General features: G+C 37.4%; 3 protein-coding genes across 5 annotated transcripts; 2 read left to right on the plus strand and 1 right to left on the minus strand.

The window, feature by feature from the left end:
- The first annotated feature begins 359 nt into the window (after positions 1–359).
- On the plus strand, positions 360–3,808 carry LOC125811086 (transcriptional regulator DEF1-like). The gene is made up of 3 exons (XM_049490579.1): positions 360–736; positions 1,005–1,283; positions 2,322–3,808. The coding sequence occupies exons 1-3, from the start codon at positions 455–457 to the stop codon at positions 3,408–3,410; spliced, it is 1,650 nt and encodes a 549-aa protein (XP_049346536.1). The 5' UTR covers positions 360–454; the 3' UTR covers positions 3,411–3,808.
- Positions 3,809–5,547: 1,739 nt separating this feature from the next.
- LOC125810743 (zinc finger CCCH domain-containing protein 41) lies at positions 5,548–11,960 on the plus strand. The gene is made up of 5 exons (XM_049490224.1): positions 5,548–5,670; positions 7,859–8,669; positions 8,768–9,913; positions 10,370–10,723; positions 11,293–11,960. The coding sequence occupies exons 2-5, from the start codon at positions 7,956–7,958 to the stop codon at positions 11,656–11,658; spliced, it is 2,580 nt and encodes an 859-aa protein (XP_049346181.1). The 5' UTR covers positions 5,548–5,670; positions 7,859–7,955; the 3' UTR covers positions 11,659–11,960.
- Positions 11,961–12,450: 490 nt separating this feature from the next.
- Positions 12,451–25,823, minus strand: LOC125810679 (protein RST1). Of its 3 annotated transcripts, none has more exons than XM_049490150.1 (25): positions 25,415–25,823; positions 24,717–24,998; positions 24,493–24,576; positions 24,080–24,356; positions 23,467–23,717; positions 22,776–22,956; positions 22,485–22,675; positions 22,201–22,301; positions 21,442–21,517; positions 20,727–20,858; positions 20,573–20,654; positions 19,955–20,027; positions 19,150–19,318; positions 18,559–18,689; positions 18,382–18,473; positions 17,924–18,015; positions 17,624–17,839; positions 17,448–17,525; positions 17,052–17,234; positions 15,995–16,879; positions 15,596–15,892; positions 14,307–14,957; positions 13,804–13,954; positions 13,529–13,647; positions 12,451–13,075 (listed from the first exon to the last, which is right to left on the minus strand). In XM_049490150.1, exons 1-25 carry the CDS (start codon positions 25,799–25,801, stop codon positions 12,656–12,658), a joined length of 5,601 nt encoding a protein of 1,866 aa, XP_049346107.1. In that variant the 5' UTR covers positions 25,802–25,823; the 3' UTR covers positions 12,451–12,655. The 3 variants fall into 3 exon arrangements, with proteins under 3 accessions (XP_049346107.1, XP_049346108.1, XP_049346109.1); XM_049490151.1 differs by having other exon boundaries at positions 12,622–13,075; positions 24,080–24,353; XM_049490152.1 differs by having other exon boundaries at positions 12,622–13,075; positions 17,924–18,009.
- Between the last annotated feature and the right edge of the window lie 186 nt (positions 25,824–26,009).

Below are 26,009 nucleotides of genomic sequence, written 5' to 3' on the forward strand. Positions count from 1 at the left end.
CTTTATTTATCTTTGTTTGCAATAAATTTTAAAATGATAGAAAATAAATTCCAATCTCAATAAAATATGATGAAACATAACTTTAATGATAAACTTTGTGGGTACAAATTTATTTACTATCTCTTAATTTTCGCTCATAAGATTTCTCATTAAAAACAGCAATATGTCAAAGGGTTCTCACCCCTTTGATGTGATTTTCTCATCTAACTTACTTCACGTGCAATGATAATAGCACGGGCAAATCCCACGAATGCAAAGCCCAGTTAAATTCGACTAGGCCCGTTTCAGAATAGGCCCACAATTAGGATCCGGATACGGATCCAAAATGTCCACCGGCCAAACTGAGAAGCGACAAATGATTTTTTCTGAAACAACGCAAAGCTTCAATTTCATATCTACAAGTAGTGATTCAATCAAGTAAGCTTCTTTCACAATTTTTGTTTACATGATATAGATGAATTCATCGCACTACATGGATAAGCAGATCATGGATCTATCGAATTCACAGAACAGCAGCAACAACAATGACTTCATCGATCTCGTTAACCCTCAGGCGGATCATCACATTAGCGGCGGCGATCAGAAGAATGAAGATATTGTTCCCAGTTATGAATTTCATCCAATTCGCCCAATTGGATCTTCATCGCCTAAATCTAACATTGATTCTAGTAATGTTGGCGTAGCTAGGGCTTGGAATTCTGCTGATTCCAAAAACAATACTGAGAGTAATATCAGAGTAAACTTCTTCACCTATCTCTCTTTGCATGCATACATGTTTTTTTTTAATACCTATAATCTAGGCGGATCTAAGAAATGCGGGCAGAAATATATATATTTCAATTTGTTCGACTCGATGCCACCATATTAACAATTCATGTACATATCCATGATCATTCTCTCCCATAGCTGATTAATTAGGTTAAGGAAAATATTAGGCGACCCTAATTTGGAATAAACACTCCTTTCAGTTGAGATTTTCTTATTTTGTTCTCACTTCTATGCAGAATTATGGTTCTCTTGACACAATTGATCCTACCAAGGTTATTGTGGAGAAAGATTTGGGCAGTGTTTATTCATCTCTATTATCAGAAATTGATCATACAGTTAAGAAGTATGCTGATAATCTTCTACATGCAGTGGAGGGAGTGAGTGCTCGCCTATCACAGTTGGAGACTAGAAATCGCCAGATTGATAACTCTGTTGATGAACTCAAGTTGTCCGTTGGTAACAGCCATGGTGTCACCGATGGAAAATTGAGACAGCTAGAAAATATTCTTAGAGAGGTACCCTTAGATCTTAGATTTATCAACTTGTCCTTCAATTAATCTGCTCTTGGTTTGACACTAGAATGAAATCAAGTAAACTACTCTAGAGTTGTGTAGCCGTAGGCTGCATCTATGTTTCTTTCCTTGTTGACTAGGTGTAAGTGTAACTCTTCTTTTTAGCATTTTTCCAGTTATCATCCTTAGAATGAAAAGTATAAAATAATTTCCCCTTTTATCCTTGTTTGAAGTCCATGGTTGCTCTTGACTTCTTTATGTATTACTTCGTTCCCTATCTATTTTGAACTACTACACAGGGTAATGAAGTTGTAGTTCTGAAATATACACAGTGAGAAAAGTTTCTTCATAGGCTTGTCTCTTTGTGTAATGACTTGCAAGGACATTTCGGACACCTTAATCCATCTGTATATCTAAACCTGTTAGATGTCAGAGAACCTTGATGCAACTCAATGTAATGCTAGGAAAAGTGAGGTGCTCATTAAGGGACTGCATCTGATTAACTACTTGAGTTCCATAGAGAGGTTATAAATCGTTCTATATTTGCTTCATATGACAATTTCAGTTCTAAAACTGTGTTTTGCCATTTATATCCTCACTATGCTTTCTCCTCTGTGATATCAATTCACCCTGGCTTGTAGTGGTAAAATCACTTTGATGTTTTCGTTAAAAACTCATTTATAAATTTTTTGGAAATTGTATGCATCATGTTTATGTCATTCTGGTGTTGTGGTGAATTGCATTGTCATAAAGCTGACTGGTGATTTCTTGGAGAGATATAATTTTGCCTGTCTTATCTGCTTTGCCCCTGAGAAAGATGAAAATATGATCTAATAGAAAAAGGATACCATTTTAAATTTAATCATACATTTTATGTCTTCTTTTCCTTTTTTGTATTATTATGATGGGTGGTTATTGATTAAGGATGAATATCTTAAATTAAGTGTGGTGGTTTTACATCTTCTTTCTTCCTTCCCTTTTTCCTCCTTTTGGTGTTCATGATTTTATTTTTTTTACTTGTTTTCTCAAATTGTCATGTAGGTGCAAGATGGTGTTCAGGTGATAAGAGATAAACAGGAAATAATGGATGCTCAGTTGCAGCTCATGAAATCACAAGCTCCAAAGATTGAGCAGCAAGCAGAAACCCATAGTACTACACATACAGATTCATCCCAATCTACAACACCTGCTCCTCTTCATTCTCACCAGCAATTTCCTCCTGTTGCTCTTACACAACCACCTTCTACCCTAGCTCCTCCACCCCATCCTCAACAGAATCTGCCATACCAAGTTCAGCTTCAGAACCAGTTTCCCCAGAATCCAATTCCCTCCCATCCTCAGCCAGAAGCTTATTACCCACCAGCTGGTCAAGCACCAGAAAACTTAAGTCATCAGTACCAACCGCCTGTAGCACAGCAGCATCAACCTACCCCACCACCTCCACATCAACAACATCAGTCCACCCATCAGCCAATCTACTCTCAGCCACCTCCACCTCCACCTGCTCAACCACATCTCCCTCATCCCTCGCAACCTCAACCTCAACCTCTAGTAGGCCATCATCGTGAAGAGACACCTTTTGTACCATCCCAGACTTATCCACCGCCAAGCATCCGCCAACCTCCTCATTCATCTAGTGGAGCCCCTCCATCACAGCAGTTATATGGAACTCCCCCCAATATATTTGAGCCCCCATCTAGTAGACCTGGTCTCGGATATTCTGGTGTATATGGACCATCCTCTGTGCCTGGTGAACCTTATCCTTATAGCAGTTCCCCAGGCCAGTATGGCAGTGGCTCTTCAATGAAACCACTACAAGTTTCCCTACCTACTATGGGCCAGAGTGGTTCGAGTGGCTATCAGCAGCTCCCCACTGCAAGGATATTACCTCAAGCACTTCCAACTGCTTCTGCTGTTTCTGGTGGGTCTAGTTCTCCCGGTACTGGTAATAGGGTTCCTATTGATGATGTTGTTGACAAAGTTACAAACATGGGGTTTCCAAGAGACCAAGTAAGGGCAACAGTTCGGAGGTTGACTGAGAGTGGACAAACAGTGGATTTGAATACGGTGTTGGACAAGTTGATGAATGATGGTGAAGTTCAGCCACCACGAGGTTGGCTTGGTCGGTAGTATGGTTCATCTTGTTCAAGTTCTTGTACAGAAATTCTTGAGTTTCGAAGTCTAAATTTTTTACTATGCTTGGATTTAAGCGACATTCTTTACTGGTTTAGCGCTTTGTTTTTCTGTCCGTCCTGAAACTTCATACTTGTTCTTTCTCACTAGATAGAGATTTGTTAATGTGACATTTCCCTTTGTTTTGCATTTCCTTTCTTTTATTCTCTTTTACAGCATGATTGGAGACATGTAATTTTGCATTTGCTTGATCAGTTTTTGTGCTTTACCAAGCCTCCCTTGTGTATTTTGCTTCTCTTTTTCTGTTCTTTCTTTTTGTCAGTTCCTGCATAAACTTATGGTGTATGGATAATAGGTCAATATTTTAGTTCATTATGTGAATCTTTTTTTTCTGCCAACCAAGTGGATTAGATTTATGAAAAGATAAAGTTCCTAATGTGAATTGTTTAGTACTATGATTAGAAAGAAAACCATTTTATTTGCAAATTAACTTAATCTTCCTCCATTTGCAATGTGTAGTAAAGAAATTGTTACATTCTTTATAATTATCACTCTTGAGTGGGACTAATTTATTTTATATTAATACTTGTATTTTTCTTTTGGGGTAAATACCTGTTTAGTAGCATATGTTCATTCAACGCAATCTTTAAAAGGCATTACAATAAATAGGACTTCGAATTTCTTATATAATAAATACAGTAATATTTTTATTCACACGTTACCTTATCAAAAATAAAAATATAGATTTATTAACCAAAAAGTCCAAATCATTAGTTTAATTATAACTCTATGCATGAGAAAGATATACTTTTAAACAGGAATGTATATTACGTTCGGCATTAATAAATGATCGTGCACTTTTTCCCTTTAGATTGGTTGTATCAGCAAATATTACTCCTTCCGACAATAGTTATCCACTAGACCACTATACTATTTTGAGATGTCTAACAATATTTGTTCATTTTTATGAAATCAATGAATAATTTAACACTTAGTTCCTAATTTACCCTTATCATTAATTATAGTTATTTCCTTATTACATTTTTAAGACATTATATTTATTTTATTCAAAGAGTGATATTGAAAATTGCCCTTCTATTTATAGTTTCTTAAGAAGTGTGCAAAATCAATAGTATTGTTGGACAAAAGGAGTATTAAGGCTGTTTATTGGACGGGTGAGCAAATAATTATGTTATTATGTTTACTAATTTGGCTTATTTGGTATTTATTTTTTTGTGAAAGGTAGCATGTATTTAGTAGAATTAATTAAAGTGCGCACAAGTTAGTGGTCACTATAATTATCAATATAAAAGTGACTTATCGAATATCGATTTTAAACATACTAATCCACTAGCCAACCAATAAGACATCAGTTGGTTCGATATCAAATTAGTAATGCTTGAGTGGTTATCAGGTGATGTATTAGCTCAATCATAATTCTATATTCACTTCATTCATTTTCACTCATCAATGTATTAATCTCCCATCAAACAAAATATTTTTTCTAATTGTACTTAAACTAGTAATTTTGTACTTGTAAATCACATGATGCATGTACATAAATATTTATTTAACAAATATTTGCTTGTACAACAATTAATTATTTCAAAACTATGTGGATTTTTAGAATGAATAATATGCACTCCACTTTATAAGTTAAAGATTTATAAATTAGCTTCTGCATCAACAACTATTAATTCAATAATTCGATACAAATGAGCCAATAAATCAATTTTGCCATTGATTTATCTATTTAATCTTTGAACAACCATAAATACTCTAGCATGTATGTCTGAGATGAGGTACAAACGCTTTTGGAAAATAACAAATTGTTTCCTAATGTTATTGAAATATCAGATCAATTTTCACAATGTCACCAAATAAGACACTGTATTATTTTTTCTCCTTATCTTTTTATTTATCAAGTTTTAATTTGATATATTTATTAAGAAAATAATAACTTATATATAAAATTCAATATTTTATTTCTATTAATTAAAGGGTTTGGGTCACAAACATAAAAAGATATCAAATTATGAAATATTCGACAAGTAAATAGAGAGGGTATTAAACACACTATATGGAAATGAAGAAAATATTCTCCTGCGTAAAAACCCTCTCGCAGGTTTTCTATACACCAAGAAGAGGAGACCAAGAAAAGAGGGAAATAATATTAACTTCCTTTTTCTCATTTCTCCGGCGATGTTCTATGAATTCCTAGCGGTGAATCGAAACCCTAAGAGGCCCATTTTTTGAGGTTCGGTTCTTCTATCTTTTCTTTTCCTCTTTAATTGATTTTCTTTTTGGTTTAGAAATTGTAATCGAGCTTCTTGGTTTTGTTTCTTGATTAATTTGATAAGTATTTGTGATTGAGTGACCGGTAAAAATTTGTGATTGAGCAAGCTATTGGGTGATTATATAGCGTTAGATTGAGTTAGGGTTCTGCAACGACGGTTGCCAGTGAGAGGATTTTGTCTTTATTCACTTTTACCATTTTTGGTACTTTGGACTGGAATGATTAGAGCTGGTTCATTATTATAAAGAGTTTGTTTCCACTACAATTTATCCAAGTGCTTCAAAATTAACTCCTTTTTGGCTCATTTCAAAATGATTTAATTGGCGTTTTATGCCTGTTTCAGTTGGCTTGGTTTTGGTTTGTCATCTTATTATTAGTAGAAACCAAACTTGATGTCTGCCTGTGTTAATGTGTCTAGGTTCCTAAAATTAAATGACTTTATTGCACTTACATTATTTCCACCTTCTCGTCATTTTTTTATGCTGAGAATATTTAGGAAATGAATCCAGTGTCATCCAATCCAACAATAACAACTATGACTCAATCTCAAACTCTGCAGTGTTATCCAATAATGCTGGTAAATAAGCTAAAGGTGCAAGGCAGAGCTGTTCCTTTTGTTTGTTAGTTTTGAATTTTTGAGTGCAGAATAACAAAAGTATAACATAAGTGTAGATCTCCACGTTAGTTTTGTTTCACAAGTATAACTTCACGGATTCTAACGTTGTCACAGACAAAAAGCTTGGTATTTAAGTGGAGGAGAATAGAGGGGCCGGCCCATTATTCAATTGAGTTTCAAATCATGCGCCATAGTCCTTGGGGATTTTTCGGTCACTAAAGAAATTATTGTTTGGGAGAGTTACTTTTATCTTTATAGATCTCCATGTTATAGAAATAAAATTATTATTCTAGTTAAGCCCACCTAAGTAAGGTTGGTCATCGAAGCTGATTATATATTGATTTGGTTTTATGTGCTGAGCTGGTGAATACCTTTATTGATGTGGTTTTAAAAAAATTCATACTTATTGATATGTAGTATACATGCAGTAGGTGTGTCCAGAGACTAGTTTTAAGGAACAAAAATGATGTACAATACTGAATTAAACAGTCACAATCCAAGACTTAAGATAATTTGTTTAGTATAATTGCATTAAAGAAGACCAAAAATCATAGAGGGCCGGGTAAGAAGATATAAAGGGGTTGGGGGTCTGGGGAAGAAGACCAGAAGGAAGAAGGGTTCTGTGGGAAAAGACGAATTGGGCCAGCCAGGGAAGACGAAGACGTATGGGAGATAAAATTTGTATGAAGAGTCTGTTTCCTATTCTTTTGGCAAGGCAATCTGTCGGAGGTTGATTTTTGATGACCACTGGTCTCTTTTTGGGATCTGAAAGTTTGATTCTGAAGTGGGGTTGGGAAGTAATGAGGAGAAATGAGTAAGAGGTTGTCAGAAAGGGAGCTTTTTGGGTGAGGTGGTCACTTGTGGCTCTCTGGACACACGTCTTTTTTATTCATCAGTTAACGCGATTATTGCCTGGTGTGGAAAAATTTTACCGTGAACTAGAAGGAGGTGTGCCAAAGAGATTTCGTTACAAGTTGGGGACGAGGGACAAGATATTTAATATGCAGCAGGTATTGCATGATAGCTGATTGAGTCATCATCTTTTTTAGATGGATGTTATGATGTTTTTTGAAATTATGCACGTGCATGGTATAGCATGATAGCTGCTTCCGTTGCTATTTTTTTGAGATGGATGTGGTGTGATAGTTTCTTGAAACTATGGACATTCATCAGGTGTGACATGATATATGTTAGTGTGATTAGTAGCTTGTACAGTTCGAAGAAGCTCAATCTCATATCATATGGGGTATGTCATGTTGCTCGGACTCTATAATAATGTTGCCGCACCCGTGTCGGATCCTCCAAAAATGCACTATTTATAGAGTATCCGACACACACGCATTGATATTTTTTGAAAAGTCCGAGCAACATAGTAAGTTATTGATTACTCTTTTCGGGGTTATCCTTTTCTGCAGATTGTTTGGATGAAGTAGGAAGACAAATATTTAGGTTTCATGTGATTCAGACACAACTTCTCTTGTCACTCTGAAGTGCAATTATTTATATCTTCCCTTTTGTTGTCCTCCTTTTCAGGCAGTAGCAACTTGTTAGGTAATGTTGGCAACTGAACTAGTTTGATTATCTCACGTAGCTGAGGTAAAATTTTCTGTATAAGCAAGGTTGTTGACTCATGGAGCTTAAAGCTTCATCTCCAAAGCCGGTATTTTCAACTTCTGATTGCGACAGTGATCCCGAGGAGAAAGAAATTAGTGATGACGATGATCGTAATCATAAGCATCGTAGAAAGGAAACACGTTCACAGTCTGCAGAGACAGGGGCTCTTGAACCTGTTTTGAGTAGACCATTCAGGAAAAGGAACAAGCCGTTTGAAAATGGACATCCATACCAGGAAGGAGATTCTCACTGGGGTGATACTAGGTTTGGTAAAAGGCGAGGAATGGGTTCTTTTGCCAGGACACCTTCTGATTCATATCAGAGGATGAGGCTAAATCAGTCTGTTTCTGGTCATGCTGGTCCTGGTAGGGGTCGAGGAAGAGAATCTGGTGCTTGGGGTCCCTGTGAATCTAGGTTTGGCTCTATTGATATTGCATCTCAATTGGTGCCACCTCTTCTTTATACTGGAAGGGGGCTGCAAAATGTTTCTAGTGGACAGAGTTCGTCTTGGAATGCATTTGGAATGATTCCAGGAATGCCCAATGGAGGGCTTGATACACTTCATACCCTTGGTTTACAGGGAACCCTTCGGACAGCCTTGAATCCTGCCATGAGTATGGGAATTCCAAGGCAAATGTGTAGAGACTTCGAGGAGCGTGGATTTTGCCTAAGAGGAGATATGTGCCCACTGGAGCATGGAGTAAATCGTATCGTTGTTGAAGATGTTCAGGTAAGCCTTTCAGCTGAAAAATAGTTGTATTTATCTCTTTCATTAAATTCTATGCTCCTGGGCACTTCGATTCTGACTTTTTGTGTTCCAAATTGCAGAGCCTTTCTCAGTTTAATCTTCCCGTTTCGCTTCCCATTGCTCATATGCTGGGACCAAATACTGCACAAGGATCTTTACCCGCAATAGGCCCCTCTGGCTCATCAGCTAGTGGAAAATCTTTACATAGCAAAAGTATCAACCCTCCGGTGATTGACGGTGGATTAGGTATGACTGATACTTTTGGTGGTGGTTCTGTGGCTGGGGGAGCTGATTTCTATGATCCTGATCAGCCTTTATGGTCAAATGATCATCCTGCAACTTCAACAGCACTCTTGGACGTCAATCAGTCTAAAATTGATGACATGGGGCCTTTGCTGAATGCTGACTCCTCTGTTCGGAATCAGGCTGGGCTTTATGATGGCTGTAAACTCGAGCCTATAGATAGAGGTGCCGGAACAGCTTCAGGATCTCAAAGTGTGTGGGGAAGAATGAGTCGTTCAAAAAATAAGTTTGAACCATTCAGTAGCAGTCAGGGTATAACCCGTCATGGTAAGCAAACAAATGTAGATACCATAGACCAGCAAGTGCTGGAATCATCTTCAGAGCCCCAAAGTAGTTCTGGACGCAATATGCGAAACCCATCTCAAAAGGCACTGCGTAGTCTATTTGTAAGAGGGATTCCTCAAAAGGACAACAAACCAGAAGCTCTTCTTTCACATTTTAAAAAATTCGGTGAGGTTATCGACATCTACATCCCGGTAAATGGTGAACAAGCTTTTGTTCAATTTTCTAAGAGGGAGGAAGCTGAGGCTGCTTTAAAAGCACCAGATGCTGTGATGGGAAACCGCTTTATAAAGCTATTCTGGGCAAACAGGGATAGCATTATGGATGATGGAGTACATGGTAGTAGTAATTTACCCCGTGGTGGGACCCCTAGTACAGTTCCACCCCATCTATCCGTTCCTCATAAAAGAAGAGACAATCTGCAGACTGTAGCCCCCAAACCTGCTGAAAATGGTGTTGTTCCAGTAGCCACCTCTGATCTGCCCAAGCCTGTGGCTAAGAATGGTCCCAAAACTACACCAGCTTTGCAAAAAAAGCTGGGAACTTTAGAGCTTCTGAAGGAAGAAATGCGCAAGAAGCAGGAAATGCTTGAGCAGAAGCGGAATGACTTCCGACTCAAGTTGGATAAGCTTGAGAAGCAAGTAATGGCCTCTTCTTGATACTGTAATTTTATTTTATTTTGTTTAGGCTTACTATCTCACAGTTATGGTCGGTCTACTTTTCTTGCTTGTCTTGTGCACTTGAAATATGCCGCTATTTACTATTCTCAGCCAGCATTACGTTGCTGCTCTTCTAAAAAATGTAATTCCATTTGTGTAACTTGAAATCAATCGTATGTCTGCTGCTTGTTTACCTCCCCATGTATGATGATACAACTTCTAATAAATTTTTTTTAAAATTTTTTTTTTGTGTGTGTGTTTTGGGTGGGTGGGGGTGGGGTTACTACTGGTACGAGTTGGTCTTAATTTGGAGCTACATGGTCGGTGAGGATTCATATAGTCGAGATTGAAGCATAGTAGTAGTAGTACATTGTAAATACTTCTTTATCATAACAACTGGCTGTTGAAACCCCCATATCTTCTGTGTCCTTTATGCAGGCCGTGGGTGTGAAAGATGAGGCAGTGCCAGATCAGTCTGTGAAGAAACCAAAGGGAGGAGGAAAAGGTTCCAACTCTGGTGAAGTGGAAAGTTCAAACCCTGCAGAACCTAGTAATGCTGTGTCATCACCACATGCCAAAGCAACACCATTTAGTAGCAGAACTACAGAGAATGCCAAGCCCAGTTGTTCCAAGTCATCTTCGCTTGTCGCAGTGCAGGAAGCTTCAAACTTGAAGCAGTCGATCCGTCCATTGGCACCAGTTGGCGCACCGTTTATCTTAAATAGATACAAACTAGATAACCGACCCACGACATTCAAGATCCTTCCACCTCTGCCAAGTGGTCTGGCAAATGTAATCTCTCTCACTCTAGAAAATTTGATATATTAAATTCTTTTAGAAGAGAAAAAAGTGTGGATGTTTCTTACTTCCCTTTCCTTATGCTGTTATGCTTTTTGCCTTGCATGTTCTTTCACGGGTTAGACTTGAAATATGTATTATCAGCAAGAGTTTGTTCCCATTCCGCACATTTATGATTTAGTTGGTTCTTCACAGCAAAGCTGTAAGGGTGTAAAAATATGTATGTCTCTGCCATAACCTTGTGCCTCCTTGGAATGAGGTATTTCAGGTAGATTGTTTTCAATCATGAAAGTATGCATTTAATTTGTTTTTATTGCACTCATTACTAAGGCATGAATTTGTTCTCTTATTTGCTCATCTTTGTTTATCTGGAAATTCCTTCTTATGGCTATGGCCAATTTAGGTGCCCCAAATTTTCTTATTGATATGTGAAGAAGGAACTGTAAGACTTTGTTTCAACCTTCTACTTTGTTTGATCTCCCTTGTCTAGTACATGGTTCAGGTTATTTTGGTGATTCACTTGCTCTGCTCTTGTATTCTCATTTCTATATTTCCTTTTTTAGGTTGACGTCCTGAAGGAACACTTTTCTACATTTGGTGATCTTCTGTCTGTTGAGCTGGAAGATTTAGAACCTCAAGATTGTAATAATGGCTCAGAGGTGCTAAATACATCTGCTAGGATATCTTTTCGATCACGCCGGTCTGCTGAAAGAGCATATTTGAATGGTAAATGCTGGCAAGACCAAACTCTGCATTTTATGTGGTTGCAATCCAGTAATTCCGCAAAGGATATTGGTGTTGGAGAAAATGTCACTCCAGCTTCAAAGCAGTCTTCAGATGTTAATGGGCAATCCATTGCAAACAGTTGTCTGGCTGGTTCCCAGGAAGGAAGCGGGGCAGGGAATGGTGAACTTGAAAATCAAGAATGAAGATCCAAGTCAAGCTGAATTCTGCATCTGGTTAACAGTTGGCTCAATTCGATTGATCATGATGATGGTCGGATTTCAGAGTTGTACAGCGAGGTAGATTTTAGATCTTTTATATGTAATTTCAGGAGTTTTAGCGATTGACGAAACTCTGTTCCAATTTTGCTTTTACATTATCTGCAAATGTAAAGAGGAATTTTTTATTTTAGACCATACACGGGTCCTTTAGATAAGCTGTACCAAATTCTTGTTAGTCACTGAATGCTCAGACAGAGCCGCCCTTCTTCTGGGTGTTTTATTTATTTATTTCAAGTGACTTCCTTTACTTATACCGGCTTTGCAGCTTTCGGTCCTTTCTTTACGAGTGTCTAGAATAATTTTACTAAAGCAGTGGCTTATTTTGTATAATCTTTTGATAACTAGTACAGCTTAATATTTATCTGTCTCTCATCATTTTCTTTGTGAACTGCGTCTTCTTAAAATTGTTTTGCATATTCTGGTCAAATTTAACCATGACAGCACCTCAATTCACCAAAACTTATTGGACTTGATGAAATTGAATAGAGGCAAATTACGGGGTAAATATATGTCGAACTGATCAGATGTTTATCCCCACTGATTTTTTCCCAATCCAACGATGATTATGAGTGGATTTCAAATATCCGACAACTTTTAAATCGTTGGAAGCATTCTTGTTGGAAAATATGTACTAATCCTTTTATTTTTTGTTGGAAACGATAAAGTTAACAGTATAATGAGAGGGAAATTGTTTCATGTAAGAGAGCTTTCAACTACTTTTTCCTCGTACCAAATGCACAGAAAGCGCATGAAATTTAACTGATCAACTCATTACACCATCCGAGAGAAGAAGATGACTACTTCACTTTACTATTTTAGTATTAGCCACCTTACGTAGAATGTTTATGACAGTGTAAACTAAGGCCTGACAAGACACATACTGTTTTGCCATGCCATACAAATAAATGAATAAGTCAAGGGCTCAAAGCAGAGGTAGACTCTTCACCTCAAAATTTAATCTTGCGTGGAACTCATGGACATCCATATTTGCTGGTACCACCATATTGGCAAGCTGAAGCTGTTTCTCTGAAGGCAGAAGATCTTTCAAGGACACACAAGCCTGATGCATCACTAGTAGGAGAAAGCAGGCTATATCATTTTCACTCTTGTCAATGGACTGTGCATCAAAACCACCTTTCAATTGTTTGTTCCATTCATATATCCGCTCTGTCGACGCCCACAAATAAGAAACAACAGAATCTGCTACTACCATCCAGGAGCTATCCGAGAGGAGGGACGTGAGGGTGACTGGCAGATCGCTCAAAACAGTGAATTTGTCCACAATCAACACGGGCCTATAGATGCAGCAGCTTCCACATAGCAGGCCGACAAACTGCAGAGCCTACAGAAAAGGAGGGAGGAAGCAATAATGATCTATCTACATATAACAAACAGCTTCTACCACATTATGAACAGAAACAATCCTGGCATAGAAACTGGATTTTGAAAGTAATTTGATGGGTACCATATCTCAGTGTCGATGAATGTAATGTGATGCAAGATTCTGAAAGAGGCAAAGGGCTGGAATATAGCCTTAGTCTACCTCAACAAAATAGTGTTTCAACTCCAGACAGTATTTCCAATATTGAGGTCAGAGCATGCTTATAAACTGAGCTACCACAAGGAGTACCCTCGTGGACATGTTATCTCACAGTGGAGCTATGCTCACTAAAAAAATCATTAATTGCCAGACAACTGTGCAGGTCATTACAAAATGCACCATGGACATATGCAGACAACAAAAGCGCAAAAAGATGAGCCATACTCTGCATGAATCCGAAGTAAATCATCTTACCGTGGAGGGAAATCTCGTAATGCAACTAATCTCCAGTGCCTCAATGAGCCATTGTCTTTTGGCATTCCCTTCAGCATGTTGTACGGTTATTGAAACTTCAGTTAGAGCATCCCAAATATCTGTGCAGAAAGATTGTAGCACTTAGAGACTACACCACAGCAGTTATAGCCTAATGCACTTAACAGGTTGATAAATCATGTTGATAAATGGAAGTCTTGAGACTAGAATTTGCTAACTATTACACATCATCTCCAACAGCCTAAATAGAGCCTAACCTTGAGATCTGCAGTCCAAAAGACAAGCTTTTAGTTTACCAAGCACAGTCAATGGCAGGGAACCACTTTGAACTAGTTTTGCTATTGCTTGAATCTTTTTCACAGTTTCAAACGACAGAGAGTTTGCGACAGTGAAGTTCACCTCTGAAACCTACATAGAGCAGAGGAACATATAGGTAATGAACTGATGCAATTCTGTAACAATTGTTTAAAGGAACAGTAAAGTACAATTTTGTAATGAATTAGTGATTTACCAATGTACTTATCACTTATAAGCAATTAACTAATGTAAAATATGCTCACCCACGAGTAGTACAGAGTGAACTAGTCTAAGTAGAATAGTGACTAGTTATACTTGATCATCAAGTACTCCAAAAAGAAGAAATACGAACAGGCCCAACAATTACTAAACTACTAAAACCCCCGGTCGACCCAAATCTCTTCCAAAAGAATGATAGAATAAAAGAAAAAAGGAGAATGGAGTAAAAGAAGTTATTCAATACCTTTAGAAGATCCAATAGCCATCCTTGTTGAGCCTTCTCCAGGCATCTAAATGCTTCAGACCATTCTTCAAAAAATTTACCCTGACATGGCCCGTCAGTGTGAGCAGAAGGCAGCAAAGTAAAGAGAAACTCCATGCATTTTTCCATGCTAGATTTATAGTCTTGAGTGTGATGAGAAGATTCATCCAAACACAATTTAAGTCCACTCCAGCATGAAATCCTAAATGTGATTTTCTCTAGGGGGTCACAACTCTCAGAACAAGTAGACCATGATAATAACTCAGCAACATCTTCAAATAATTTCATGATACGAGAACCCGAGAAAATCTTAACCAGGTCGGCCAAATGTGAAAGCAAAAAGAATTGCAGGTGTGACTCAAGCACCCTCAACCGAGGGATGTCACATAGCTCATCAAGGAAGCTAAGGAGAGGATCAAATTGGTTAGCATGTGATAATGAGAAAAGTAAGCATTCCTCCCTGAGATTTCCTCTCTCAAAAGTTATGTCTTGTGCCAACAAGCCAGCAACTTGACTCTCATATCTCATGCACCGTCTGATGATTGCTCCCCAATCCAATGGTGGTAGCCTAGAAGCATGTGAAAGACACCGCAGAACGCTAGAAACTGTGTTTACATGTGAGACATCACCTGTCTAATCTCAACATAAAACAAGAAAAAGGTCAAATAACTTGCACACTTTTTGTTATTGCAAGCCCCGAACTTGCAAAGCAGAGCAAAGGGGAATCATCATAAATGGCTTGAGAACAGAATCAAATGCAAAAGAGAACATGAATCGTTAGTCCCAAGAGAACTACTCTGTGATAGTATCATTTAAAGAAATTGAAAATATTTAGAAGTGGCATACAATTTGTAAGTCATTTTCCAAACAAGATATGGAGTCCCTTCTCAGTAAAAGTTCTCTTTGATATGCCAAACTAATTACGTGCAATAAACAAACTAGTTTCAGAATGGGACTTGTAATGCTTAGGAAGAAAAACAATCATTGCTAACAAAATAAACCAGTGCTGTTGAAATACCCAAAGACAAGTTCATTGTAAGGTTTTACAGGTTGATCGGAAGCTCAAAGAAAACAACCAATAAAGTATGGCAAATCTGTTGAAACTCAACAATAAGAAAGTTAATGGCACTATGAATAAGAAAAGAAAAAAATTAAGTTGTGGACCAAACATTTTATAATGCAAGAAATGCCTCCATAAATCCACAGGAAGAATGCTGCTTAAACATAATAACCCTGCGTTATTGAATAACAAAGAAGAAAAAATATTTTACCCCAAGATAGTTCAGATGCATTAGCCACATAGACAATTTCATGACCGTGCTGTCCTCGGGAAAACTTTGTGAGACGGTCTTCGAACCAACAGAATCATTCTCTGAGGTACTTTCATCATTTTGAAGATCTTTGACCCACAAATACTGTCTTAGAAATGAAATTGCCCATGCTGCATGCTGCTGTAACTGATGAGCATCAGAATTTTGAGCAACTAGGAACATCTCTTGCACTAGTGACGTTAAATCAGGCTCGAGAACAGCATTTGTAATTAAAGGACCAGATATATAAGAAGCTTCCTGCGAACAATAGAAAAATCATCAAGTAAAGAGATGACAAGATACAGGTTTATTGGGTTTTGTAATAGCTTTCTAATATATACATATCACCAAGTTTCTCACCTTCTGATCAGAAGAAGAATGTGATGAGCTCAAAGGGTGGGGTTCAATCAGTGTCCCTGCACCTGCTCCTAATGCATTTACAACTCCAAGCATAGCACCGAGATGAATTAGTGGAGGATTGGAGTCGGAGTAACTTTTTCTGAACAATAGAAGCAATTCTTTAATGTGTTCAATTTTCAAAGAGTGCAACCCTTCATTCAAAACCACACCAACAAGACTTCCTGCTCCCAAACAAGATGCCATCAATAAGCTCTGGTGGAAGGTGTCAAATCTTTTAATAGAGAGTAGCTCAGAGATTAGTTCCTTGTAGCAACTCAAAAGATGTTCCAGCTCTGCATCATCAATAAGTTCAAATCTCTGACACATGGCCGTTACAGTAGGTACAGCAAGACACGAGCCCACAGATAATAAGATTTCATGATCTTTGCTCATACTTGTAACTTCAGTAGGGTGTGGAATCCACGAAATAAGTAACGCTTTCACATTAAGAACTGCATCATACATCCCAGCTCTGTACATTGCACCAACACAATTACCCAAACCCAATACAAGCCCTGCAACACCCCACACATCTTCCTCTAAATTCTCACTCATCGAGCCAAGAAATTCACCAGAAAAATTTGAATTCAAATTATCTGATCCAAGTGGAGAAGATACTGAAAGAGTTTCAAGAACATCCGCCGAAGAAGGTGTGAATTGAGAGATCATCTGGGATAAGGTCCTGATGATCTTTCTCAACAATTCTGCTTCCTCTATCTTGTGTGTCTCTTTGCCAGGGTGAGCATCAGTAGCAGCAGCAGCTCTGACTAGAAGAGCTTGACATGAAAAACCTAACCCAACTCCACAAGCTCCTTTCACAAGTGTGCTTTTGCTCACAGATGCAACCTGAAATGACCTCATTCTAAGCATGCTTTGAGCAATCTTTCTACAACTTACATTGCTTCTAAATCAAGTGTAATGTTCATTCTGTTTCATTCAATTATCATAAACATTCTCTAATTGCAAGAAATATATGTTATTTTCCACCGTCCTGACTCCTGACAGAAAATTACCATACCTCAAGCAGTGCATTGATATTCTCAAATTTCTGCTTGTGATCAGTGAGGTGTAGGCAACTTGATATCACACCAAGAGAGATTGCAGCTGACCATTGGCGATACTCATGTTCATGTTGGAACAACCAATCCAGCAAAAACTTTGAGGCGGTCGCTTTAACAGCATGCGCGGAAGCAGGCAACACCTAGAAGCAAGAAATAGTCAGAGACAGAAGGCCTATAATTTCCAAATACCAAGCAGCCTACAAAGTCATATGAACGTTAGTCCTTCGAGATGCTTTCATGATAAATGGAATCCAAGTCAGTCTTCCTACTCCATTACAGCACAATATAAGCTGCTGAGAAAGATCTTATCTTTCAAGTAGAATTTTCCAGAAACAAGGAGAGAAATCAGTTACCGAACAAAGGGCTCCAACAGCTAATGCAATATTCTCAGCAGCTCGAGGGAGAGATCTCTCTGCAATTGCTGTCATACTCTGCATGACAAAATGCAGGCATGAAGTTCTGTGATGCTGAAAAATAGGCTCAAAAATCAGATAAAAAATCCATAAACAAAGAAGTTACACAAAAACACCTTAAGAATTTCCATGGCAGCTTTAGGAGTTTTGTCCAAAACAGCAGTCTGCAACTTAGCATCAAGTAACAAGATATAGGCTCTCATCCACCTCCGCATGAAGGGCTTCCATGATTGCAAAGAAAGAATTGATATCAATATATTTCTTGACAGTTGAAGAGATGTTGCTATATCAACCAGTGAGGCTTCATATTTAGCTTGTACATCTTGCAAGTCCTGAGCATCAAACAATGCACATGAAGATTCCTGCGGAACACAGAAAAGAAATTTGGTTGCAGTCCCATATTTTAGTTATCTTACCTCTGATGCTCCTGGCTTCCTTGAATCTTTCTTTGTGAAGGAAAGGCAAAAAAGAGCTGCACCAGGTAATTCTTTTTCTCTTCTTTCTGTTCCTTGATTGCCACCGATAATAAAGTATATAAATAAGGTGCAAAGAGTGAATAAAAGATGATTTTCATTCTACTTTGACACAATTTATAAAACAAACCAAGTCTTTAGGACAAAGGCCTAGACCTTTTTCAATGCTACATGTCAGACTTATTTGCATCTAGTCAAGGAGAAAAATGACCATTTCTATGCGATTAAAAACATCGCAAACAAAGAGTGTGAGTTAAAGAAATATGCTAACCTAGGTGCTTGTGAGGGGGAAAGGACCTCACCAGTCACCAAGAAGCAAAAGCATAGTTGATTGTTGGGAACCCAGATGACAAGTTTAGGAGCCAATCATCTTGAAAAATAGAGAAATTGTATGCCAGTACCTGAAGCAAAGATAAGACGTGGAAAGACATCTAACAGCTTCTCAATTTTGTTTGCAGACACCCTTTTCTGCTTTACTAATCTTCGCCGGGTGCTGCGAGAAATTAAAAACAGTAGTTTGGAATCTTTGACCACAAAATTTAATCTAACATGCAGAAAATAACAGCATTGTGTCTCACATGTGCTCAAAAGTTATAAGTTTGACTTCAAATCCTTCCAGCGCAGTAAGCACTTCAGGGTCAGTCTCGGACACAAGATACTCCAAGTTTCTGTCCTTAAAGTCTGGAATACTTCTTTCAAGATGCTCTACCTAAGGAAATGCAGATTTTGAAACAACAGCTGTGAGATAAGGGAGCAATCAAGTAGAAAACTCACCTGAACTGAGCAATACGAGATACAACTTCCTGGAACTCATTGGGAATGTAACAAGTTCACCATATTGATGAAGACAGTATCCAAAGTGGTTTTAGGGAGTAACGATCATTTGGTCATAAACACTGGACTATATCCAATTAGATGTTTGATCAATTGTATTATATCTAGATATAAATTGTATAATTTAAAACATGTGTTTGGTATAGATACGGAGGGTGTTGGATACATGAAATGCCCCACATTGAGTATAAAAAGGCATCCAAAATGGTTCGTATAGAATTTGGGTCAATTCACCCATTTCCTTGCTCAACATTCACAATGCAGGGAGCCCATAAATATTAAAGATTTGTCTATTAAAAATTATAGTAGGCAACAAGGGCAATTAGAAGATCTACCTCATAACTGGTTAAGGCCACAAAGGCAGATGCCCGAGCTTTGGACCATAAGGAAGCTTGTCTACAGTCTTGGGAGGTTCCAATATTCCATAGTATCTTCAACACATCTACTGATGCTTCAGGGTATGCTTGAGCATCCATCGCACCCCAGTTCAAAAGAAGACAGAGGCTGACAATTGAGATAGAAGGAAAAACTTTTGAAATGTTTGTTCAGATTTGGCAAGAAGTGTTAAGAGTATATGAGAGCGTGCAATGCTCATGAGTAAAGTAAATGATGAAAAAAAGGAAGAGAGAAGGTAGAAAGAAATGAACAGAACTTTCAAACATTCCCTTCAAATTATACACAAGAAAACTCAAGTTTGTTAGTGATAGTACACGCAGTAATAGAGGAAAACCGCAACGCAAAATACAAGTCTGCATTGTAAAGCTCAAAATCTTTTTATCCTTATCCACACACAAAAAAAAAAACAGTCACAGAGAACTACTTTATAAGGTAATAGTATTTTTTTTTTTTGAGAATTTATAAGGTAATAGTATTAGTGTCCAGCATTAGGAAGACACTGGGAAATATTTAGAGGGACAGCAACATTACAGATTGTGTAGTCACAGAAAATTTTGAACAACTGTACAGAAAATACTTGAGTAAAATGATTGTTTCTCATGAGATATCGCAAAGCTTATTATCAGAGTTATCATTCTGAAGTTTGCTCAGTGGAAAGGTGATCTTCATAACTTGGCACAAACAATCAGATATTGGTTAATCACTTTTTCATGGTTTACTAAATGTGTGATAACCTTTACTTACTTGTGAGCAACCATGGCGTTTGCTGAGTAGTTTAGCACATGCTTTGCAATCACATCCCAAGCAGAATAAAAATCTGAAATAAGAGCATGACAAAATTGGTGCCAAAGGACAACATTACCAGTTTCAAAACAAAAAAAATTGGTGCCAAAGGGAGAATTTGAAAAGGAAATTGCATGTGAAATGAAAAAGAGTCAAAAAGCATGCTAGTTTTTAAGTTGCGGGGAGGTAGAGAATCAATCAATACCTCTTGACCACATCTAAGTGTTTTTTCTTTCACTATAAGAAAGCAAAGAAGTGACAAAATAGAAGAAACAGAAGAACACAAGTTATCCACAATCTTGGAAAGGTTTCCTTTCTTTTCCTGCAGATAAACTAGATGTATTACCACAATCTTGGAAAGGTTTTTCCTGACCAAAAAAAAATCTTGGAGAATTTTCTGTGTTCTTAGCAGCTCTAATATTTTTTCATGGGAAGTACATTTTCCAAATGCAATAGAGAGGAAAAAACAATCTTTTTTAGTTCCAGCCGTGTGTTGGGTGGGACCGAGTCGGGTTATGTCAAATACCAACACCTCATATGAATTTGACATTTGAAGATTTAGCAATCGTGTAGGTTTACCAATGGCATCTGCTTCACAGAGGTGGCCAAGGCTTTGAAGACCCAGAGACTGCATTAAAGGATCTTGATTCTCCATGCAAGCCTGTTAATTGAAATAATATAATTAAGGAGCTTGGAATTATGTGTACTAAAGAAACTAACTAGTAGAACATACCGCAATGGATAAAATAAGGTCCACTCCACGATCAGGATTTCTTCTGCAGATATCACAGATGGAAACAGCCATACTAATGCAAATATCTCGCTGAGACGCAAACCGAGTAAATCTATTTGCAAGTAGTACTCCCTAGTTTTCACCAGAAAAAGGAAATCAATGACTATTTGTGCCACATATTAAGGGTAATCTGACCTACTGACATGAAAACTTTAAAAATTACCATCAAGCAATAACATGTCAATTCAGAACTACCTAACAAATTTATCCACCATCTTCAGGCTGGATCAAGTTTTTTATGATATAGTTCCTTTTTTTAATAATGTATCAAGTTTTTATAAGATAGTTCATGGATCATCAATTCAATCACCTAAGAAAACTTGCCCAATATATATTCATTCCACTTGATAATTTTGTGGTGCCATACCATAGTAACTGCTAAATTATTTCCTTTATAAGATTGGGACTATACCAGTTCTGGACTTCTAGTCATGTTGTCTAAAATTTGATAAACAAAAGCTGTGAACAAACCGATAGAATCTCTCCCATTCCAAAAAAAATAAAAATAGAATCCCTCGGTCTAGTGAAGGATTAATGCAATAGGAGAAAATGTTTGTCGTGTTTATTGCATATAACAAGTTCACTACAAGCATCAGTAAAGGGAATCACAAAACAATGATAGTTATGAGAATGATTTTAAGGTTGATAATCTTGCCTGCAAGGTCCCAAAGACACGGTCGTTGTATTCCCAGGTTTTGCAAAGTAAGCGAATCGCAGTAGCAAATAGAACACTATAAGACAAAATAACATACATCAAGAGAATTAATAGATAAATGTAAGAACAACATATCCACATATATTTTCAGTAGAATGATATTATCATAAACCTTATATCATTAACAAGTGCAAATATACTACAATTAAAGAGACCATTGACCAGCTCTCATAATAAAATGCTATCAATGGCGATTAAACTTTCCATCAGGAGAAGGGCAGTATGTATGCATGTTCAGATATAACCTATATCTATCATGTTATAATGTATTCAACTTACTTAAAAATAAACTACGAGTAAAAAAGGTAGAAGTAGCAGAATTCACGATGGTGCAGCATGCTGTTTACCCTACTTATCAACAAACACAGGAAAAAGATAAAATAAACGTTGGCCAGATGACTGATTTCCTAACCAATGATCTATAGCCTTAAGAACAAACAATGCACAACACAGTGATAATTGACCTTAACTCTTAGAGCAATCAAAATTCAGATATTCTCAAGCAAAAATCAAGTTGCCAGTCTTCCACATGAACTGTTTGACATAATGATGTGCAATTTTACAACATTTTTCAAGAGAAGGAAAATTTATAGGCTGAAAGGAAATGATCAAATAATGCAATACATCATCCATAGGCAATAAGATATATCCACCTGCAAAACTAACAACAGATATCAAAAGAGAGTATAGTTAGCATACGGTTTCTTATCATTCTGAAGCATAGGCAACAGTGTCTGAATAATGAGAGGTATGATTGCAGGATGGGAAGCAAGTGATGGCAGCAGTTCCAGAAGTTTTAGCTGCACTTTTATTGAAACAGAACAGTGATTATGAGTCCACTGAAATTAACCCTAACAAAAAATGTTCATAGGTTCCACTTGAAGAATCCAAGAAATGAGAAGTCATCCACTAGAAAATTGAGTAAATACAGACGCTGTAATAAACATGGCTAATAGATCTTGACGTAACAAACTAAAATTTACCAGAACTCCATGAGAGTCAACACTTGTGTTCGTGGAAAATATATGATTGTAGAATTGAATGACTAGTAACAAAGGGACACCAAGTTTAGGATCCGCTCTGCTACTATTAGCCAAGATATCAACAGAAGAGCTCCCATCTGTTTGATGCATGACGAGGACACAGGCAATCGCACTAAGTATCATGGGCATATCTGCAAGAACAAAGTATAGAACAGATATTGTAGAACTTTAACAACAAAAAATTTGCAAGTTGAACCTGAACTCAGCAGGACTAGCTTATGAGGACTTAACCGATCAGAAAGATATTCTGAGACTGAGAGATGGATGAGGACTTCCTTCTTGCAATAATACGATGCAAGTGGCCGGTAACCAAGGAGCTCCAAGTTTTTGATACATAGTGCTTGTCTCTAATAGTAGTGACATGACCAGGCTCATAATTCAGATATAAAGAACCAGACAATGGAGACAGTTCCTGAAAAAAGCCACCCGTTATAGGGTAAGTACGAAATGAACTTCCAATTGGAGCAAAATCAGCAAAAAAAAGTAACAAGTAAATAATGCTTAAATTGCCCATTGGTCCTTGAAATCATTGAGTCAAATGCCACGCCTAAAAATAAGAACAAGAATCTAGCAAAGATTGAATGATCCATCGAACACTGCCATTGCTACTCAGAGAATGTTATTTGAACAGATGGATAGAATATGGTTCAACTTCTTGCAATTCAAGTGTGAAATTAGATCAATTCTTTTTTTCTTCTTCTTTTCTTTGTGTGTGTGTGATTTTTTATTTTTTTTATTTTTGGGGGAAGGGGCTTGTGCAGAAGATGTTACAGGAAGTCTTGTAGGATGATCTAGTAAACATTGACAAGAAACACATATGTTAATGTCCATTTCACTTGAAGAGTGTAGGTGTCTTAACTAATATCAGTTACGCACTTTCACAATGACGTATAATTTTGAGGTCCGAGACAATGAAATAAACCTGAAGCCATATATGCTGTAAGAGTCTGAAGACTATGTATTTAGGTGTACTAATGGACGGAAATTTCATTCCTTTTGGCTGTCCAGTCTTTTGTGCAATAAGTAGCCTACTCGAAAGCTTTCCCAAAATGTGAAGCAAATCCGTTGCTACTTGTTTTACTGATTTAGATGGAGAAGAAAGAAGGCTGATAGCAGGGAAGATGAATAAGAGCTCTTCATTCAAATCATATGCATCTCTAAAGACATCATTCTCTGCAAAAGTAGTTTAACAATTTTATTTAGCTACTGACCAAAAATAAGCAACAGAGACAGTTATTTATCCAGTAAAGCGTATAGATATCCTCAAAAGAAAATGTGTTCATTAATTCACTATTTTACTTTTGAAATATTTTAAGAATCTTCAAAGCTTTACTTGATAGTACATACTGAGGTGATACCTTCCAGGCAAATAGGATAAGAAATAGCACCTTAGTACTCAAATGCATACAACGGGAGGCAACTGTACACTGGTATGTGCCTTTGGTACTAAATACAATTTTGTTCTCATTAAATATATGTAATGCATCAGAATTATTAACCTTTTTCCAGAAAATCAACAAAATCAGTAACCATACCATTCTCATTTTTCCACTTCAACAGAAATAGAATAAGTTTCACCTCCAAGAATTGTTCATGTTCAAGTTCAGACTGCATAAGCACCATAAATAAGGACAACGTAATTGTTGATAATTCAGGTATATAGCTCAAACCAAGATCTTTTTGCACAATCAATACGCGCCTCGATACTTCTAAAATGTTCTCAATTGAACTCGTGTGCTTTGGATTTGTACATAAGGAGAACATAACATCCAGTAGCTCCACACCACATAACTGAACTTCATGAAGCAGCTGCTAGCATTGTGATGCCACTTGCAATTAGTAAGTCTATACCACAATATAAATCTTAAAATGTAACAAAATTAACTTTAATCCAAAAATACAATAAAATTCAAAAAGCGGGAGAAAAAGGAAAGGCCAGTTTGAATACCGATCCCATTTCCACCAATTGTTGCAGGACCACCACATATGCATCTACAATGCATTCAAGGCAGTGCGAAATATTAGTAAAATCCTGCACATTAACCACAGAGTTTAAGCACTTAAATATTGATGGCGAACATCTATCAGAAAGCACGCATCTAACGGACAAACAGACGCCATAGCAAGAAGAAAGAAGAAAAACATACTTTGCATAATACATAGTACACTTACTTCTGCATCATCGCATGGAAAGAACTTCAAACGCCCAATGAGGAGCTTAATAACAGGAATGGCCTCTAAAGGAATTGAACAACAAAGTCCAGCTAATGACGATACCAAATTTCTTATAAATGAAGAAACTGAAACAGATGATGGCATCCTAACAATTGAATAATTCAAGAAAGGTACCAAGAAATCACAAACTTCAACCGTTCCCAAATTCTTGCTCTGCATTATGAAAATAAGCACTTGTTGCACTAGCTCTGTTTGAACCTCCACTCGGCAAGAAAGCATCTGTCCAGCCATTAACCGATTCACATCAGAACCATTACCAAAATTAATTAATAGAGACTTCAAAGCAAAAAACTCATCAGACACTAATTGCTCATAAACTGCCAGAATGAGCACATGACTGTTCATGACTAACTGCAAATATGTTTGTTTCTTGCTGAACCCGAGCACCACATAACCAAACTAATATCTATCCCACTTAACAATCCAAGTGGTTTTGTTGTGTACAATGTTATTTCCCTAGCTGATCAAGTCCAATAAATCTTTCAAAAATAGCACAATCAAAATCCATTGTAATAACAAACTTAGCCCTGTCAGTAGAAATAGTTCAATTTATCACAATTCTAATAACAAGTACACTCAAACTTAAAACTGCGAAAGGTACACATTGGGATAACTAAGCATAACGTTGCAATTACCTTGACAAATGGATGAGTCTCTGAAGATAGAGACTGCAATGAATTCTTCTGGAAACCTAAACGAACAAGAAAACCTATTCCTTTGACAAAAAGACTGACAAAACGAGAATCGGATGCTTCGAGGGCAGACTGGAGCTCGAGTAACCCGCGAGATAGGTCCAATTTGGAGTCTCTGACGAGGCGGCATAGCTCTCGAACCGATTGATCAAGTACAGAAGCGGAGGTGGAATGAAGGCACTGAGTGATGGCGTCAGTTCCAGGGGCGGAGTCAGGGTTCAAGTAGGGCGGAGCCAATCGAAGCTTGTCGAAGATCGAGATGACTGCAAATTTCTGCAGCGACGGTTGAGGGATTCGAATTTTCTCCAGCAGTTGAGAGTAAGAGTCCATTAGGGGCCAAATAAAGTACTTGGAGGAGCAACAAGTGTGGCGGGCAAGTAGAGTATCAGGGGACAAAAGAACTGATATATGAAATTTATATGCAAAAATAACACAACAAATGTTTATCGATTGTTTCTTTTAAGTTTTTGTTTTTCTTTAACGTGCTTACCAAAAAATCCGTTTAAAAAAAAAAATATAAGGTTTCCTTTTGCTTTAA

This window comes from Solanum verrucosum, unplaced genomic scaffold (genome assembly GCF_900185275.1).
Source record: "Solanum verrucosum unplaced genomic scaffold, falcon-dt-bn FXZP01000032.1, whole genome shotgun sequence".
NCBI lineage: Eukaryota > Viridiplantae > Streptophyta > Magnoliopsida > Solanales > Solanaceae > Solanum > Solanum verrucosum.

Bases quoted from the DNA above. Each gene is read 5' to 3' on its own strand.
- LOC125811086 (XM_049490579.1), top strand. From the start codon at position 455: ATGAATTCATCGCACTACATGGATAAGCAGATCATGGATCTATCGAAT. The intron at 737-1,004 runs GTAAACTTCTTC...ACTTCTATGCAG, and splicing joins ATACTGAGAGTAATATCAGA to AATTATGGTTCTCTTGACAC. The intron at 1,284-2,321 runs GTACCCTTAGAT...ATTGTCATGTAG, and splicing joins TAGAAAATATTCTTAGAGAG to GTGCAAGATGGTGTTCAGGT.
- LOC125810743 (XM_049490224.1), top strand. From the start codon at position 7,956: ATGGAGCTTAAAGCTTCATCTCCAAAGCCGGTATTTTCAACTTCTGAT. The intron at 8,670-8,767 runs GTAAGCCTTTCA...TCCAAATTGCAG, and splicing joins TCGTTGTTGAAGATGTTCAG to AGCCTTTCTCAGTTTAATCT. The intron at 10,724-11,292 runs GTAATCTCTCTC...TTCCTTTTTTAG, and splicing joins TGCCAAGTGGTCTGGCAAAT to GTTGACGTCCTGAAGGAACA.
- LOC125810679 (XM_049490150.1), bottom strand. From the start codon at position 25,801: ATGGACTCTTACTCTCAACTGCTGGAGAAAATTCGAATCCCTCAACCG. The intron at 24,577-24,716 runs GTAAGTGTACTA...GTTAATGTGCAG, and splicing joins TTCCATGCGATGATGCAGAA to GATTTTACTAATATTTCGCA. The intron at 18,690-19,149 runs GTAGATCTTCTA...GCATTTCCTTAG, and splicing joins TGGCCTTAACCAGTTATGAG to GTAGAGCATCTTGAAAGAAG.